Source organism: Danaus plexippus, assembly GCF_018135715.1.
Source record: "Danaus plexippus chromosome 29 unlocalized genomic scaffold, MEX_DaPlex mxdp_36, whole genome shotgun sequence".
In the NCBI taxonomy this organism is placed as follows: Eukaryota; Metazoa; Arthropoda; class Insecta; order Lepidoptera; family Nymphalidae; genus Danaus; species Danaus plexippus.
Genome location: NW_026869857.1, coordinates 1,930,075 through 1,946,848, shown reverse-complemented (window position 1 = coordinate 1,946,848; position 16,774 = coordinate 1,930,075). Strand labels below are relative to the sequence as shown.

General features: G+C 38.5%; 1 protein-coding gene and 7 pseudogenes across 1 annotated transcript; all 8 read right to left on the bottom strand.

The window, feature by feature from the left end:
- Window positions 1-1,020: 1,020 nt before the first annotated feature.
- LOC116777903 (histone H2A) lies at window positions 1,021-1,842 on the bottom strand. Its single transcript, XM_032671697.2, is given in 3 exon segments — window positions 1,021-1,432; window positions 1,435-1,547; window positions 1,549-1,842. Coding segments are annotated over 3 exon segments (372 nt in total). The 5' UTR covers window positions 1,758-1,842; the 3' UTR covers window positions 1,021-1,382.
- A 1,022-nt stretch (window positions 1,843-2,864) lies between these two features.
- Window positions 2,865-3,793, bottom strand: LOC133320439 (histone H1B-like; annotated as a pseudogene).
- Window positions 3,794-5,384: 1,591 nt separating this feature from the next.
- Window positions 5,385-14,218, bottom strand: LOC133320507 (uncharacterized; annotated as a pseudogene).
- LOC133320522 (histone H2B-like) lies at window positions 8,023-8,492 on the bottom strand (annotated as a pseudogene).
- On the bottom strand, window positions 9,522-10,017 carry LOC133320529 (histone H2A-like; annotated as a pseudogene).
- Window positions 11,199-12,031, bottom strand: LOC133320510 (histone H1B-like; annotated as a pseudogene).
- Window positions 14,219-15,210: 992 nt separating the features above from the next.
- Window positions 15,211-15,624, bottom strand: LOC133320533 (histone H3-like; annotated as a pseudogene).
- A 733-nt stretch (window positions 15,625-16,357) lies between these two features.
- On the bottom strand, window positions 16,358-16,729 carry LOC133320527 (histone H2B.3-like; annotated as a pseudogene).
- Window positions 16,730-16,774: the final 45 nt, after the last annotated feature.

Below are 16,774 nucleotides of genomic sequence, written 5' to 3'. Positions count from 1 at the left end.
TATTAATTTTACACTACACTGCACTATGAAAATAATACAGCACTGTAAGTAATAACACTGATTAATACAGCACTTTGAATTAATAAAAGCACTATAACAATTACAGCACTATAATCACACTGCACTATGAAGACACACAGCACTGCACTTCACTTATAATGTCTTAGTTCTTAATACGCTGACGGAGAGCGGAGCGGACCGGGCGGGCGCCCAAGCAATACCGACAGTGAAGGGAGCCTCGTCGTATATCCACGAAGGTGTGATGATACAAGATTATAATTGAGTTCAACTGGGTGTCGCTTTGAAAAAAGCGACTGCACCAGTCGAAAATCGGAAAGGGAATCCTCTCAAAAAATTTCACAGAAATTTGCTACTATTTATTATTTTTATGTTCAAGCCGATACGTGTGTATCGAGCACGCTCGTCCCCGCCGACCAATGGGAAGCGGTTTCGACGATGGGGTCCGAAGTGAATTATACGTTGGGGGGGGGGGGGGGGGGCGAATTCCTAGTTTCTTCGTCGGCGGTAGGAGAGTCATGAAAAAATAAAATAATAACAATATCAAAAATAACCATGTTGCCAAAATATAAATGACACAATGTAAGTTATAAGTTTTATAATAACAATATCTCAAAAATAGTTCAGTCAGTATGCGAATATCGGTGTTTCCTATTATTATTTAATTTATTATATACATATATATTCTTATTATTAATAAATGTAATTAACACAAATTAGTTTTCGGTTTTATTAAATGCTTTGTGATCTTTTTGTTAAATTTTAAATTTAGTAATAATAATAATAATAATAATCGCATTAAGCAGATCATCGGCTTACAAAAGTAGATTATTCTTTGTTATTTAATTTGTTTTTCATAAAGTCATATATAATTATATACTGAGCGTAGGCAATTTCTTAATTATATGAATACGTAAAACGATAATAAATATATATTTTATTATAATTGACGACGTCTCGTATCGTTGGAACTGTTCGTATATATATAAAATACATATACGTTAAACAACGATTTATTTTGTGGCCCTGAAAAGGGCCTTTTAAAACATCATTTGGATGTATGACTATATACATACAAAAAAAAAAATAAATAAATAAACAAACATCACATCATCCCCATTCCCTATAAGAAACACTTCTCACTCTCTCTATATTATCAGTAATATAAAAATACTGACATGCACTATTACTTCACAAGAAGAATGAGTCGGTTAGTGCGAGTAATGAAGATGTTGTTGTTGTTGTTGTTATTATTTTTTCATACATCTCTGTATGATTCTGTATCTGTCTGTATATAGTGATGACACGATGGTGCGCTGTCCGATGATGTTGACGACGATGGTTAATGTGAGGGGGGCTGGCTGTCATTTAGGCCTTCTTCTCCGTTTTCTTGGCAGTAATACGGCCTGGATGTTGGTAGTACACCTCCCTGAGCTATCGTCACACCCGATAGAAGCTTGTTCAACTCTTCGTCGTTCCTTATGGCTAGCTGAAGATGTCTAGGTATGATTCTGGTCTTCTTGTTGTCTGGCAGCGTTACCGGCCAACTCGAGAACTTCAGCTGCAAGATATTCCATAACGGCAGCGAGATAAACGGGAGCACCGGCACCGACGCGCTCCGCGTAGTTACCTTTTCTCAACAATCTGTGTATACGACCCACAGGAAACTGTAGACCCGCACGGTTAGAACGAGACTTTGCCTTTCCCTTAACTTTGCCACCTTTACCACGTCCAGACATTGTTGTTAATATAGAATGTTATTAACGGTTTAGTCGAAAAAATATAACGAACGAACGAACGAACGAAACAACTATTATTATTATACACACGACGGACAGAGAGTCGACGTATATATAAAAATTTGTAGGTCGCCTCGATCGTTTTATACTTCTACACGTACTGGTGGGGATATAGACGAATGACGAGCTAAAGTAGACGTGGAGTGGGGAGGGGTTTCCAAAACTAAACTGAGGTAAAAGAAAAATATTGCAAGTGATAGGGAGCTTACATAGTGATGATGATGATAGTTATGAGATTATTATAATTATGTTTTCATTATTATATATTATTATTATATTATTATTGCAAGTAATGTAATATATTTTCATAATATATCATCATTTATTATAACACGAATGAGTATGTTTAATACTGACGTTATCTCAGATTATAAATATTATTATTGAATTGTACGCTATTTTCGTACATACTATTATTTCTGATTATACATATCTAATCTATCTATCTATCTATCTGTATATCTATCTATATGTATATCTATCTATCTGTATATTATTTTAAGACGATCTTTGTCAGTTGGAAAACGAGAACACACCATTGGGTTCATAATGAAACATATGTTAGCCCTGAAAAGGGCTTTTTATTTTTTCTTTTGCTTTCTTTCGTATCTGCGACGTGTGCTAGTAAGATGAACGTCACTCTCGTCGATTCTTCGAACGTTGTAGTGTATGGGGGCACGGAGAGACAGTGCGATGCCGTCGGTGTGTGTGTGCGTGGGCGTGTGTGTGTGTGATATCGATGATATTTAAGAATGTTTCACACACAAAAACTGAACATAATTAATTACCTATGTACATTCGGCTTGACAATTTCCAATTGAATCAAGTTGTTATGATGATCATTATTATTATTATTATTATTATTATTATTATATCAATATAATAATAATTTTCGATTCTATCGTAATTCTACGACGACGACTTTGATATTCAAATATACAAACACACTAATATCAACAACAAACACAACAACCCCGGGTCCCGCGTATCAACATCATCATCATCATCATCATCATCATTGAACGGAATCGAAGATGACGCTCAAACTCACGGTGCCGATGCTGCCGCCGCCGTCGCTGATTTACGCGATAGATAAAGTAATATTAAAAAAAAATTATTACTTTTTCGCTGCTGCTGCTGCTTTTTAGCTGCGGGTTTCGATTTCGGGGTACCGGCGGCTGCTTTCTTCGGTTTCGGTGCTTTGGTTTCTTAGTGGGAGGTTTGGCGCTCTTCTTGGCCTTGGATGCTGCTCCTTTGGCCTTAGACGCTGCCGCTGAGGATGCGGCAGAGGCGTTGGCGGATGCGGAACCTTTCTTAGCAGCAGCTGGCTTCTTTTTGGCAGCCGCGGCTGCGGCTGCGGCCGCTTTCTTATCCCTAGCCGCCGCCGCCGATGCTTTAGCTTTAGATGGTGAAGACGCAGCGGACGAAGCTGCGGTACCGCCTTTCTTACCTCCCTTCGCGGCCACTGCCGATGCCGTGGCGGCGGCTTTCTTAGATTTAGCCGATGCCGAAGATGCTGCAGCCCTACCGCCTCCGGCGGGACCACCGCCGCTGGCCTTACCGCCACCTCCCGACGATGAGGGTTTCTTTGCTGCCGATGATTTAGATTCCAATTTGAAAGAACCAGAAGCACCCTTTCCCTTTGTCTGTATCAGGCACCGGATTCGACGGCGCTCTTAAGATATTTTCTTATGAACGGTGCCAATTTCTCTGTATCGACTTTGTATTGAGCGGCGATGTATTTCTTGATGGCCTGTAACGATGAACCGCTGCGCTCCTTCAACTCTTTAATGGCGTTGTTGACCATTTCAGCGGTTTTAGGATGCGTAGGTTTAGCCTTAGGTTTCTTCGATCCAGCCGCTGCGGCGGCGGCGGCGGCCGCTGCGGCCGCTGCCGCTTTCGGTTTCTTCGCCGGTGTAGCCGGAGCTGGAGTTTCGGATGCTACTGCGGTATCTGCCATTTTACTTCTTTTTAAAACGAACACCACACAGTTTACAGAACACAACTAACAATAAGACTGACTGACAGACAGACAGACAAAACGAAAAGCAAAAAGAAAATAAAATAAAATGTTATTTTATTTTATACGAACACGAAAGTGGACGCGTGAGGACGACGACTTTTATTATACGTAATAATGAGCGAGAGAAGATATACGAACTCGTTTCGCCGCAGAGGTCGCTAGTGGATTCATGAACGTCGAAATACCGTAAGGAGAACCGCGTTGTCGCTAAACATTTTCACGTACGAACACTTCTAACTTTTCACTAACATCCATCCGTTTTATACGTTTATTTAATATAATATATATGTTTTTAAATTCAAAGATGCGATATGATAATCTTAACCTGACTCTCAATATCAACAATGATTACATATTAACGTAGATAGCATAGATTAATAGACGTTTGAATTCGATATCATTCGGGACGTACCTAAGGTCTCGTTTAAAAGTTATTTTTCTCATTTAGAATACCTTATAATCTAATGTAATATCGATTAATTGAAAACGAAGACATCACTCCAATACCCTGATAACATAATCATCGTCTGTTATGATTTATGAACGGTTTATGCGGCATCGAAGTCTGGTCTCGTAAAACACACACTAGGAGGCTAGAGTATGGCGAGAAGCAAAGGCGAATGAATGCATCATCATCGTCGTCTTCGTAGTGGTCGTCGTCGTCGTCGTCGTTTTTATATTAATATTAGATAATAATAATAACAGGACGTTAATTTTATTATATAATTGATTGTATAATAGAAGATGAATATTATGATGATACGATTATCGAAATGACGATGGTTGTAGTAGTAGTTGTTGTTGTTGTTAGTGTGGTTGTGGTAGTATCATCGATCACCTCAATTTATTTAAAATGTTAAATTATAATAATAATATTTATATATGTAGGTACATCGATGGGATGTCCGTTTGATATACATAATAAATACATCGATACATATTACGTATATTCGGAGGGATAAGAAAATATGAATTGTATTCAGAGAAGAATTATAATAAAAGTATGCACCTATATACGAGTGTATATATATATATTATGTATATAAATTCGTAGAATAATAACATAATCAAATAATTAATTAAGTAATTACATAATTAAATAATATACCCCCTTAAGATATACCTTGTATGAGTTGGCGATTAGTAGATAAATATAAATTCATATAATAATAATAATAATAATAACAATAATAAAATATATGTATTTATTAGTGTTATGATATGAGAGTTAATAATGTGTTCGTTTACTGTGTTTGTCGTCGTGAGAGTAGATTTTAGTAAGTTGAATTTGAAATCAAACTAGATAGGTTCGGTTCGGCACACCTACCACCACCACCTATACCATCATCCATTTTATATTATTCCGTCGTTGAAACTCGTATTACAGATAGATATTCACTATTGTGAATAATATATTTTAACGGATACATATGCGGCCCTGAAAAGGGCCTTTTTTTTAAAAAACAAAAATATTTCCGATGACACATGATATAAAGCGAGAAGAGAAAATTTATATTCGTATAATATTATTCAGTCGGGCAGGCGGGGGGAGAAGAATCGGCACAGGCACAGGCACTCGCTCGATCGGTCACTCAGTCACACGCGAGACGTATATATATATACACATGTATATATATTGACAAGACGACATTTCATCAGTTTATTCTTCGTGACGATGAGATGATATCGTCATGATGATGTTGTCGGTGTCGGTGTCGGTGTCGGTGTTGGTGTTGTTGTTGTTCCTATTCTGCTTTATATCACGTAGTCGGGAGCCGGTTATATACGTATAGACACGCCGAACGTTTAACCGCCGAAACCGTATAGGGTGCGTCCCTGTCGCTTCAGGGCGTACACGACGTCCATGGCTGTGACGGTCTTCCTCTTCGCGTGCTCGGTGTAAGTGACGGCGTCGCGGATGACGTTCTCTAGGAATACTTTGAGAACGCCTCTGGTCTCTTCGTATATCAGACCGGAGATACGTTTGACGCCGCCTCTGCGTGCCAGACGACGTATGGCCGGTTTGGTGATACCCTGGATGTTATCACGGAGTACTTTCCTGTGTCGCTTGGCTCCACCTTTTCCCAGACCCTTTCTCCTTTACCGCGACCGGTCATGATGATGTAGTCGTTGCGTTATTATTTTCTTCTTCACTTCTTTACGATTTCGAACGTTCCGAACGATAGCGTTGCGCGCGCGTGTCGTTCCGTGTGTAAAATCGTCCGATACAAATGCGTTCTTTTAGTGTATACCGGTAGTTTACTGGTGGGGGGAAACGTACGATGGGTGGTGTGGATGTACGGGGCGAGGGACGGGGTACTATATCGCCCTCCCCGGACCCCGCGACACACTGTCCGTCGTGCCTCTAGAGTAATGTTCTCTTAAATTTTTTTTTTTTGTTATAAATATATTTTATATATACATATGAATATGAATAAAAATAAATAGACATATACATAATAAAACATATTTACAATCGTTCTTAGAAAGAAACTGAAGAGAGGCACCTGCGCAGTAGTTGGAACTGCCATCTACAAAGTAAAGCCGACGACACGATGGGGGACTAACATGTTCGACTTGTTTCCAGAATTCATGTAATTATTATACTATTATTATTATTATTTTGTACTTTACTTTCGTCGTAACATTACGTCCAATATTTTTTTTTTTTACACGCGTATTATATTAATATGTTGTTATTGCTACTATACATATCTATCGATTTATTTGATCTAAATACTGGTGCTGTGTGTGGTTAATAATAAATACGTAACATAATAAATTTATATTAGGTATATAAAATATTTTTCCGTTCACTAATTATAATATTATTGTTCATAGATAGGCATAATATGTTGTTAGCGTTATCGGTCGTATGAAACGTATTTTATTAATTCAGATATATATGCGGCCCTGAAAAGGGCCTTTTTTTATATTCGTTGTTGTGTTGTTTATATACGTAGGATGAACTATAAATATATGTGTGTGTATGTATATATATATATAATATATATATATATATATTATACAATTTCCAGTATTATAACAACACACACACACAACTATTTAGGTACATACACATATAAAAAAACAACACCATTGACACTTCTACGTTTAGGCACGTTCGCCGCGAATCCTTCTTGCTAGCTGGATGTCCTTAGGCATAATAGTGACGCGTTTAGCGTGAATAGCGCAAAGGTTCGTGTCTTCGAAGAGACCTACGAGATACGCCTCGCTAGCCTCCTGCAGAGCCATCACCGCAGAGCTCTGGAAACGCAGATCGGTCTTGAAATCTTGAGCTATCTCACGTACTAGACGTTGGAAGGGTAGCTTGCGGATGAGAAGTTCCGTGCTCTTCTGGTAGCGACGGATCTCACGAAGTGCCACAGTACCGGGTCTGTAACGATGAGGCTTCTTCACTCCTCCGGTTGCCGGTGCGCTCTTACGGGCGGCCTTCGTGGCTAGCTGTTTACGTGGTGCCTTACCACCGGTTGATTTACGAGCGGTTTGTTTAGTACGAGCCATTATTAATAAAAAGTAGTAATAATAATAAAACTACTACTACTACTAATCTATCGGTATATTCTACACGGAACGGCGAAACGACGGACAGTTGTGCACTACAGCGACGATCGAACTATAATGACAGCCGTTTTAAAACCGACGGGCTCTTATATACGTACTCCGGAGGCGGTCGGCGGGGATCGTTCGAGGCGTTCGGGTTTCGGCTTCTAGTCACTAAATCGACACCGTCGTCTTCGTAATTAGCATTATGAGTAGTATAGTAGTTGTCGTTTTGTAATAATTTTGATCGTCGTATTTATTTATACACACAAATTATATAGAATTTTTAAAAACGACACGATCAACTCATTACTCTATTCAATTATATCTACATTCTAGAATATCTTCTACGTATCCATATTGATATTATAGTTATAAAGATTTTATCATAACTAACATCGTAAGTCAATGATCAGTTCTTTAATCGATACAATATATTATAATGATATATATTAAGCAACTAACTATATTTTAATGTATTGAAAGAATAATATCGAGCTGGATGATCATTCGATGTGTTGAAACTTATATTAATAATAATATAATTATTATTATTATTTTATGGGAATCATTTTGTGGCCCTGAAAAGGGCCTTTTTTTAATCTTATAAAAATCACATATACACCTATATGATAGGTGATAATTATTATAAGTGTTGCTTTATGATGATGTTATAACGTTTTTTTTTTTTTCGTTATTTAATAACGAAACATTTCACTTGGAACTGGTGTACTTAGTGACGGCTTTGGTCCCTTCACTGACGGCGTGCTTGGCCAACTCGCCGGGCAGCAACAGTCTCACGGACGTCTGAACCTCCCTCGATGTAATGGTGGATCTCTTGTTGTAGTGCGCGAGACGTGATGCTTCGGCGGCGATGCGTTCGAATATATCGTTCACGAAGGAGTTCATGATAGACATGGCCTTACTTGAGATACCGGTGTCGGGATGCACCTGCTTCAGAACTTTGTAGATGTAAATAGCGTAGCTCTCCTTCCTCTTGTGCTTCTTCTTCTTCTTGTCCGATTTGGAGATGTTCTTTTGGGCTTTGCGGATTTCTTGGCTGCCTTACCGCTCGTTTTAGGCGGCATCTTCAAATTAATAACGACGACAACACAACAACAACAACCGAATAATCTTACGATATAATTATCGATGCGAAGTGATTCCAGCAGTGCGCGCGGTACGAAGTACAAGACGCTTGTGTTCAAAAAATTTCACAGAAATTTGCTACTTTTATATTTTATGTTCAAGCCGATACGTGTGTATCGAGCACGCTCGTCCCCGCCGACCAATGGGAAGCGGTTTCGACGATGGGGTCCGAAGTGAATTATACGTTGGGGGGGGGGGGGGGGGCGAATTCCTAGTTTCTTCGTCGGCGGTAGGAGAGTCATGAAAAAATAAAATAATAACAATATCAAAAATAACCATGTTGCCAAAATATAAATGACACAATGTAAGTTATAAGTTTATAATAACAATATCTCAAAAATAGTTCAGTCAGTATGCGAATATCGGTGTTTCCTATTATTATTTAATTTATTATATACATATATATTCTTATTAATTAAAATGTAATTAACACAAATTAGTTTTCGGTTTTATTAAATGCTTTGTGATCTTTTTGTTAAATTTTAAATTTAGTAATAATAATAATAATAATAATCGCATTAAGCAGATCATCGGCTTACAAAAGTAGATTATTCTTTGTTATTTAATTTGTTTTTCATAAAGTCATATATAATTATATACTGAGCGTAGGCAATTTCTTAATTATATGAATACGTAAAACGATAATAAATATATATTTTATTATAATTGACGACGTCTCGTATCGTTGGAACTGTTCGTATATATATATAAAATACATATACGTTAAACAACGATTATTTTGTGGCCCTGAAAAGGGCCTTTTAAAACATCATTTGGATGTATGACTATATACATACAAAAAAAAAAAATAAATAAATAAACAAAAACATCACTCATCCCCATTCCCTATAAGAAACACTTCTCACTCTCTCTATATTATCAGTAATATAAAAATACTGACATGCACTATTACTTCACAAGAAGAATGAGTCGGTTAGTGCGAGTAATGAAGATGTTGTGTGTTGTTGTTATTATTTTTTCATACATCTCTGTATGATTCTGTATCTGTCTGTATATAGTGATGACACGATGGTGCGCTGTCCGATGATGTTGACGACGATGGTTAATGTGAGGGGGGCTGGCTGTCATTTAGGCCTTCTTCTCCGTTTTCTTTGGCAGTAATACGGCCTGGATGTTGGTAGTACCCTCCCTGAGCTATCGTCACACCCGATAGAAGCTTGTTCAACTCTTCGTCGTTCTTATGGCTAGCTGAAGATGTCTAGGTATGATTCTGGTCTTCTTGTTGTCTCTGGCAGCGTTACCGGCCAACTCGAGAACTTCAGCTGCAAGATATTCCATAACGGCAGCGAGATAAACGGGAGCACCGGCACCGACGCGCTCCGCGTAGTTACCTTTTCTCAACAATCTGTGTATACGACCCACAGGAAACTGTAGACCCGCACGGTTAGAACGAGACTTTGCCTTTCCCTAACTTTGCCACCTTTACCACGTCCAGACATTGTTGTTAATATAGAATGTTATTAACGTTTAGTCGAAAAAAATATAACGAACGAACGAACGAACGAAACAACTATTATATTATACACACGACGGACAGAGAGTCGACGTATATATAAAAATTTTGTAGGTCGCCTCGATCGTTTTATACTTCTACACGTACTGGTGGGGATATAGACGAATGACGAGCTAAAGTAGACGTGGAGTGGGGAGGGGTTTCCAAAACTAAACTGAGGTAAAAGAAAAATATTGCAAGTGTGATAGGGAGCTTACATAGTGATGATGATGATAGTTATGAGATTATTATAATTATGTTTTCATTATATTATTATTATTATTATTTTATTGCAATGTAACTAATATTTTCATAAATATCATCATATTTATTATAACACGAATGAGTATGTTTAATACTGACGTTATTCTCAGATTATAAATTATTATTATTGAATTGTACGCTATTTTCGTACATACTATTATTTCTGATTATACATATCTAATCTATCTATCTATCTATCTGTATATCTATCTATATGTATATCTATCTATCTGTATATTATTTTAAGACGATCTTTGTCAGTTGGAAAACGAGAACACACCATTGGGTTCATAATGAAACATATGTTAGCCCTGAAAAGGGCTTTTTATTTATTTTTCTTTTGCTTTCTTTCGTATCTGCGACGTGTGCTAGTAAGATGAACGTCACTCTCGTCGATTCTTCGAACGTTGTAGTGTATGGGGGCACGGAGAGACAGTGCGATGCCGTCGGTGTGTGTGTGCGTGGGCGTGCGTGTGTGTGTGTGATATCGATGATATTAAGAATGTTTCACACACAAAAACTGAACATAATTAATTACCTATGTACATTCGGCTTGACAATTTCCAATTGAATCAAGTTGTTATGATGATCATTATTATTATTATGTATTATTATTATTATTATATCAATATAATAATAATTTTCGATTCTATCGTAATTCTATACGACGACTTTGATATTCAAATATACAAACACACTAATATCAACAACAACAACAAAAACCCCGGGTCCCGCGTATCAACATCATCATCATCATCATCATCATCATTGAACGGAATCGAAGATGACGCTCAAACTCACGGTGCCGATGCTGCCGCCGCCGTCGCTGATTTACGCGATAGATAAAGTAATATTAAAAAAAAAATTATTACTTTTTCGCTGCTGCTGCTTTCTTAGCTGCGGGTTTCGATTTCGGGGGTACCGGCGGCTGCTTTCTTCGGTTTCGGTGCTTTTGGTTTCTTAGTGGGAGGTTGGCGCTCTTCTGGCCTTGGATGCTGCTCCTTGGCCTTAGACGCTGCCGCTGAGGATGCGGCAGAGGCGTTGGCGGATGCGGAACCTTTCTTAGCAGCAGCTGGCTTCTTTTGGCAGCCGCGGCTGCGGCTGCGGCCGCTTTCTTATCCCTAGCCGCCGCCGCCGATGCTTTAGCTTTAGATGGTGAAGACGCAGCGGACGAAGCTGCGGTACCGCCTTTCTTACCTCCCTTCGCGGCCACTGCCGATGCCGTGGCGGCGGCTTTCTTAGATTAGCCGATGCCGAAGATGCTGCAGCCCTACCGCTCCGGCGGGACCACCGCCGCTGGCCTTACCGCCACCTCCCGACGATGAGGGTTTCTTTGCTGCCGATGATTAGATTCCAATTTGAAAGAACCAGAAGCACCCTTTCCCTTTGTCTGTATCAGGGCACCGGATTCGACGGCGCTCTTAGATATTTTCTTATGAACGGTGCCAATTTCTCTGTATCGACTTTGTATTGAGCGGCGATGTATTCTTGATGGCCTGTAACGATGAACCGCTGCGCTCCTTCAACTCTTTAATGGCGTTGTTGACCATTCAGCGGTTTAGGATGCGTAGGTTTAGCCTTAGGTTTCTTCGATCCAGCCGCTGCGGCGGCGGCGGCGGCCGCTGCGGCCGCTGCCGCTTTCGGTTTCTTCGCCGGTGTAGCCGGAGCTGGAGTTTCGGATGCTACTGCGGTATCTGCCATTTACTTCTTTTTAAAACGAACACACACACAGTTTACAGAAACAACTAACAATAAGACTGACTGAAAGACAGACAGACAAAACGAAAAAGCAAAAAGAAAATAAAATAAAATGTTATTTATTTTATACGAACACGAAAGTGGACGCGCGTGAGTGACGACGATTTTATTACGTAATAATGAGCGAGAGAGGAGAAGATATACGAAATCGTTTCGCCGCAGAGGTCGCTAGTGGATTCATGAACGTCGAATATACCGTAAGGAGAACGCGTTGTCGCTAAACATTTTCACGTACGAACACTTCTAACTTTTCACAACATCCATCCGTTTTTATACGTTTATTTAATAATATATATGTTTATTTAAATTCAAAGATGCGATATGATTAATCTTAAACCTGACTCTCAATATCAACAATGAATTACATAATTACGTAGATAGCATAGATTAATAGACGTTTGAATTCGATATATCATTCGGGACGTACCTAAGGTCTCGTTTAAAAGTATTTTCTCATTTAGAATACTTATAATCTAATGTAATATCGATTAATTGAAAACGAAGACATCACTCCAATACCCTGATAACATAATCATCGTCTGTTATGATTATGAACGGTTTATGCGGCATCGAAGTCTGGTCTCGTAAAACACCACACTAGGAGGCTAGAGTATGGCGAGAAGCAAAGGCGAATGAATGCATCATCATCGTCGTCTTCGTAGTGGTCGTCGTCGTCGTCGTCGTCGTTTTATATTAATATTAGATAATAATAATAACAGGACGTTAATTTATTATATAATTGATTGTATAATAGAGATGAATATTATGATGATACGATTATCGAAAGGACGATGGTTTGTAGTAGTAGTTGTTGTTGGTTTAGTGTGGTTGTGGTAGTATCATCGATCACCTCAATTTATTTAAAATGTTAAATTAATATAATAATATATATATTGTAGGTACATCGATGGGATGTCCGTTTGATATACATAATAAATACATCGATACATATTACAGTTATATTCGGAGGGATAAGAAAATAGAATTGTATTCAGAGAAGAATTATAAAAAAAAGTATGCACCTATATACGAGTGTATTTATATATATATATATAGTATAATAAATATAAATTAGTATAGAAAATAACATAATCAAATAATTAATTAAGTAATTACATAATAAATAATATACCCCCTAAGTAAGATTATACCTGTATGAGTTGGCGATTAGTAGATAAATATAAATTAATATAATAATAATAATAATAATAATAACAATAATAAAATATATGTATTATTAGTGTTATGATATGAGAGTTAAAAGGTGTCGTTTACTGTGTTTGTCGTCGTGAGAGTAGATTTAGTAAGTGAATTTGAAATCAAACTAGATAGGTTCGGTTCGGCACCACCTACCACCACACCTATACCTATCATCCATTTTATATTATTCCGTCGTTGAAACTCGTATTCAGATAGATTTCACTATTGTGAATAATATATTTTAACGGATACATTGCGGCCTGAAAAGGCCTTTTTTTAAAAAACAAAAATATTTCCGATGACACATGATATTAAAGCGAGAAGAGAAAATTTATATTCGTATAAATTATTCCAGTCGGGCAGTCGGGCGGAGAAGAATCGGCACAGGCACAGGCACTCGCTCGATCGGTCACTCAGTCACACGCGAGAGTATATATATACACACATGTATATATATTGACAAGACGACATTCATCAGTTTATTCTTCGTGACGATGAGATGATATCGTCATGATGATGTTGTCGGTGTCGGGTGTCGGTTTCGGTGTTGGTGGTGTTTGGTTCCTATTCTGCTTTATATCAAGTAGTCGGGAGCGGTATATAAGTATAGACACGCCGAACGTTTAACCGCCGAAACCGTATAGGGTGCGTCCCTGTCGCTTCAGGCGTACACGACGTCCATGGCTTGTGACGGTCTTCCTCTTCGCGTGCTCGGGTAAGGACGGCGTCGCGGATGACGTTCTCTAGGAATACTTTGAGAACGCCTCTGGTCTCTTCGTATATCAGACCGGAGATACGTTTGACGCGCCTCTGCGTGCCCAGACGACGTATGGCCGGTTGGTGATACCTGGATGTTATCACGGAGTACTTTCCTGTGTCGCTTGGCTCCACCTTTCCCAGACCCTTTCCTCCTTTACCGCGACCGGTCATGATGATGTAGTCGTTGCGATTTTATTATTTCTTCTCAATTCTTTACGATTTCGAACGTTCCGAACGATAGCGTTGCGCGCGCGTGTCGTTCCGGTGTAAAATCGTCCGATAAAAATGCGTTCCTTTTATAGTGTATACGGTAGTTTACTGGTGGGGGGAAACGTTACGATGGTGGTGTGGATGTACGGGGCGAGGGACGGGGTACTATATCGCCCTCCCCGGACCCCGCGACACCACTGTCCGTCGTGCCTCTAGAGTATGTTTCTCTTAAATTTTTTTTTTTGTTATAAATATATTTTTTATATACATATGAATATGAATAAAAAATAAATAGACATATACATAATAAAAATATTTACAATCGTCTTAGAAAGAAACTGAAGAGAGGCACCTGCGCAGTAGTGATTGCCATCTACAAAGTAAAGCCGACGACACGATGGGGGACTAACATGTTCGACTGGTTCAGAATTCATGTAATTATTAATACTTATTATTATTATTTTGTATACTTACTTTCGTCGTAACATTACGTCCATATTTTATTTTTTACACGCGGTATTATATTAATATGTTGTTATTGCTACTTATACATTCTATCGATTTATTTGATCTAAATACTGGTGCTGTGTGTGGTTAATAATAAATACGTAACATAATAAATTTATATTAGGTATATAAAATATTTTCCGTTCACTAATTATATATTATTGTTCATAGATAGGCATAATAATATTGTTTTTAGGGTTACGGTCGTATGAGAAAACGTTATTTTATTAATTCAGAATATATGCGGCCTGAAAAGGGCCTTTTGTATATTCGTTGTTGTGTTGTTATATACGTAGGATGAACTATAAATATATGTGTGTGTAGGGTATATATATATAATATATATATATATATATATATATACAATTCCAGTATTATAACAACACACACACACAACTATTTAGGTACATACACATATAAAAAACAACACCATTGACACTTCTACGTTAGGCACGTTCGCCGCGAATCCTTCTTGCTAGCTGGATGTCCTTAGGCATAATAGTGACGCGTTTAGCGTGAATAGCGCAAAGGTTCGTGTCTCGAAGAGACCTACGAGATACGCCTCGCTAGCCTCCGCAGAGCCATCACCGCAGAGCTCTGGAAACGCAGATCGGTCTTGAAATCTTGAGCTATCTCACGTACTAGACGTTGGAAGGGTAGCTTGCGGATGAGAAGTTCCGTGCTCTTCTGGTAGCGACGGATCTCACGAAGTGCCACAGTACCGGGTCTGTACAGATGAGGGGCTTCTTCACTCCTCCGGTTGCCGGTGCGCTCTTACGGGCGGCCTTCGTGGCTAGCTGTTTACGTGGTGCCTTACCACCGGTTGATTTACGAGCGGTTGGTTTAGTACGAGCCATTATTAATAAAAAGTAGTAATAATAATAAAACTACTACTACTACTAATCTATCGGTATATTCTACACGGAACGGCGAAAACGACGGACAGTTGTGCACTACAGCGACGATCGAACTATAATGACAGCCGTTTTAAAACGACGGGCTTATATACGTACTCCGGAGGCGGTCGGCGGGGATCGTTCGAGGCGTTCGGGTTTCGGCTTCTAGTCACTAAATCGACACCGTCGTCCTCGTAATTAGCATTATGAGTTAGTATAGTAGTTGTCGTTTTGTAATATTTTGATCGTGTATTATTTATACACACAAATTATATAGAATTTTAAAAACGACACGATCAACTCATTACTCTATTCAATGATATCTACATTCTAGAATATCTTCTACGTATCATATGATATTATAGTTATAAAGATTGATCATATACATACATATCGTAAGTCAATGATCAGTTCTTTAATCGATTACAATATATATAAGATATATATTAAGCAACTAACTATATTTTAATGTATTGAAGAATAATATCGAGCTGGATGATCATTCGATGTGTTGAAAATATATTAATAATATATAATTATATTATTTTTATGGGAATCATTTGTGGCCTGAAAAGGGCTTTTTTTATAATCTTATAAAATCACATATACACCTATATGATAGGTGATAATTATTATAAGTGTGCTTTATGATGATGTTATAACGTTTTTTTTTTTTTCGTATTTATAACGAAACATTTCACTTGGAACTGGTGTACTTAGTGACGGCTTTGGTCCCTTCACTGACGGCGTTGCTTGGCCAACTCGCCGGGCAGCAACAGTCTCACGGACGTCTGAACCTCCTCGATGAATGTGGATCTCTTGTTGTAGTGCGCGAGACGTGATGCTTCGGCGGCGATGCGTTCGAATATATCGTCACGAAGGAGTTCATGATAGACATGGCCTTACTTGAGATACCGGTGTCGGGATGCACCTGCTTCAGAAAATTGTAGATGTAAATAGCGTAGCTCTCCTTCCTCTTGTGATTCTTCTTCTCTTGTCCGATTTGGAGATGTTCTTTTGGGCTTTTGCCGGATTTCTTGGCTGCCTTACCGCTCGTTTAGGCGGGCATCTTCAATTATAATAACGACGACAACAACAAACAACAAACCGAATA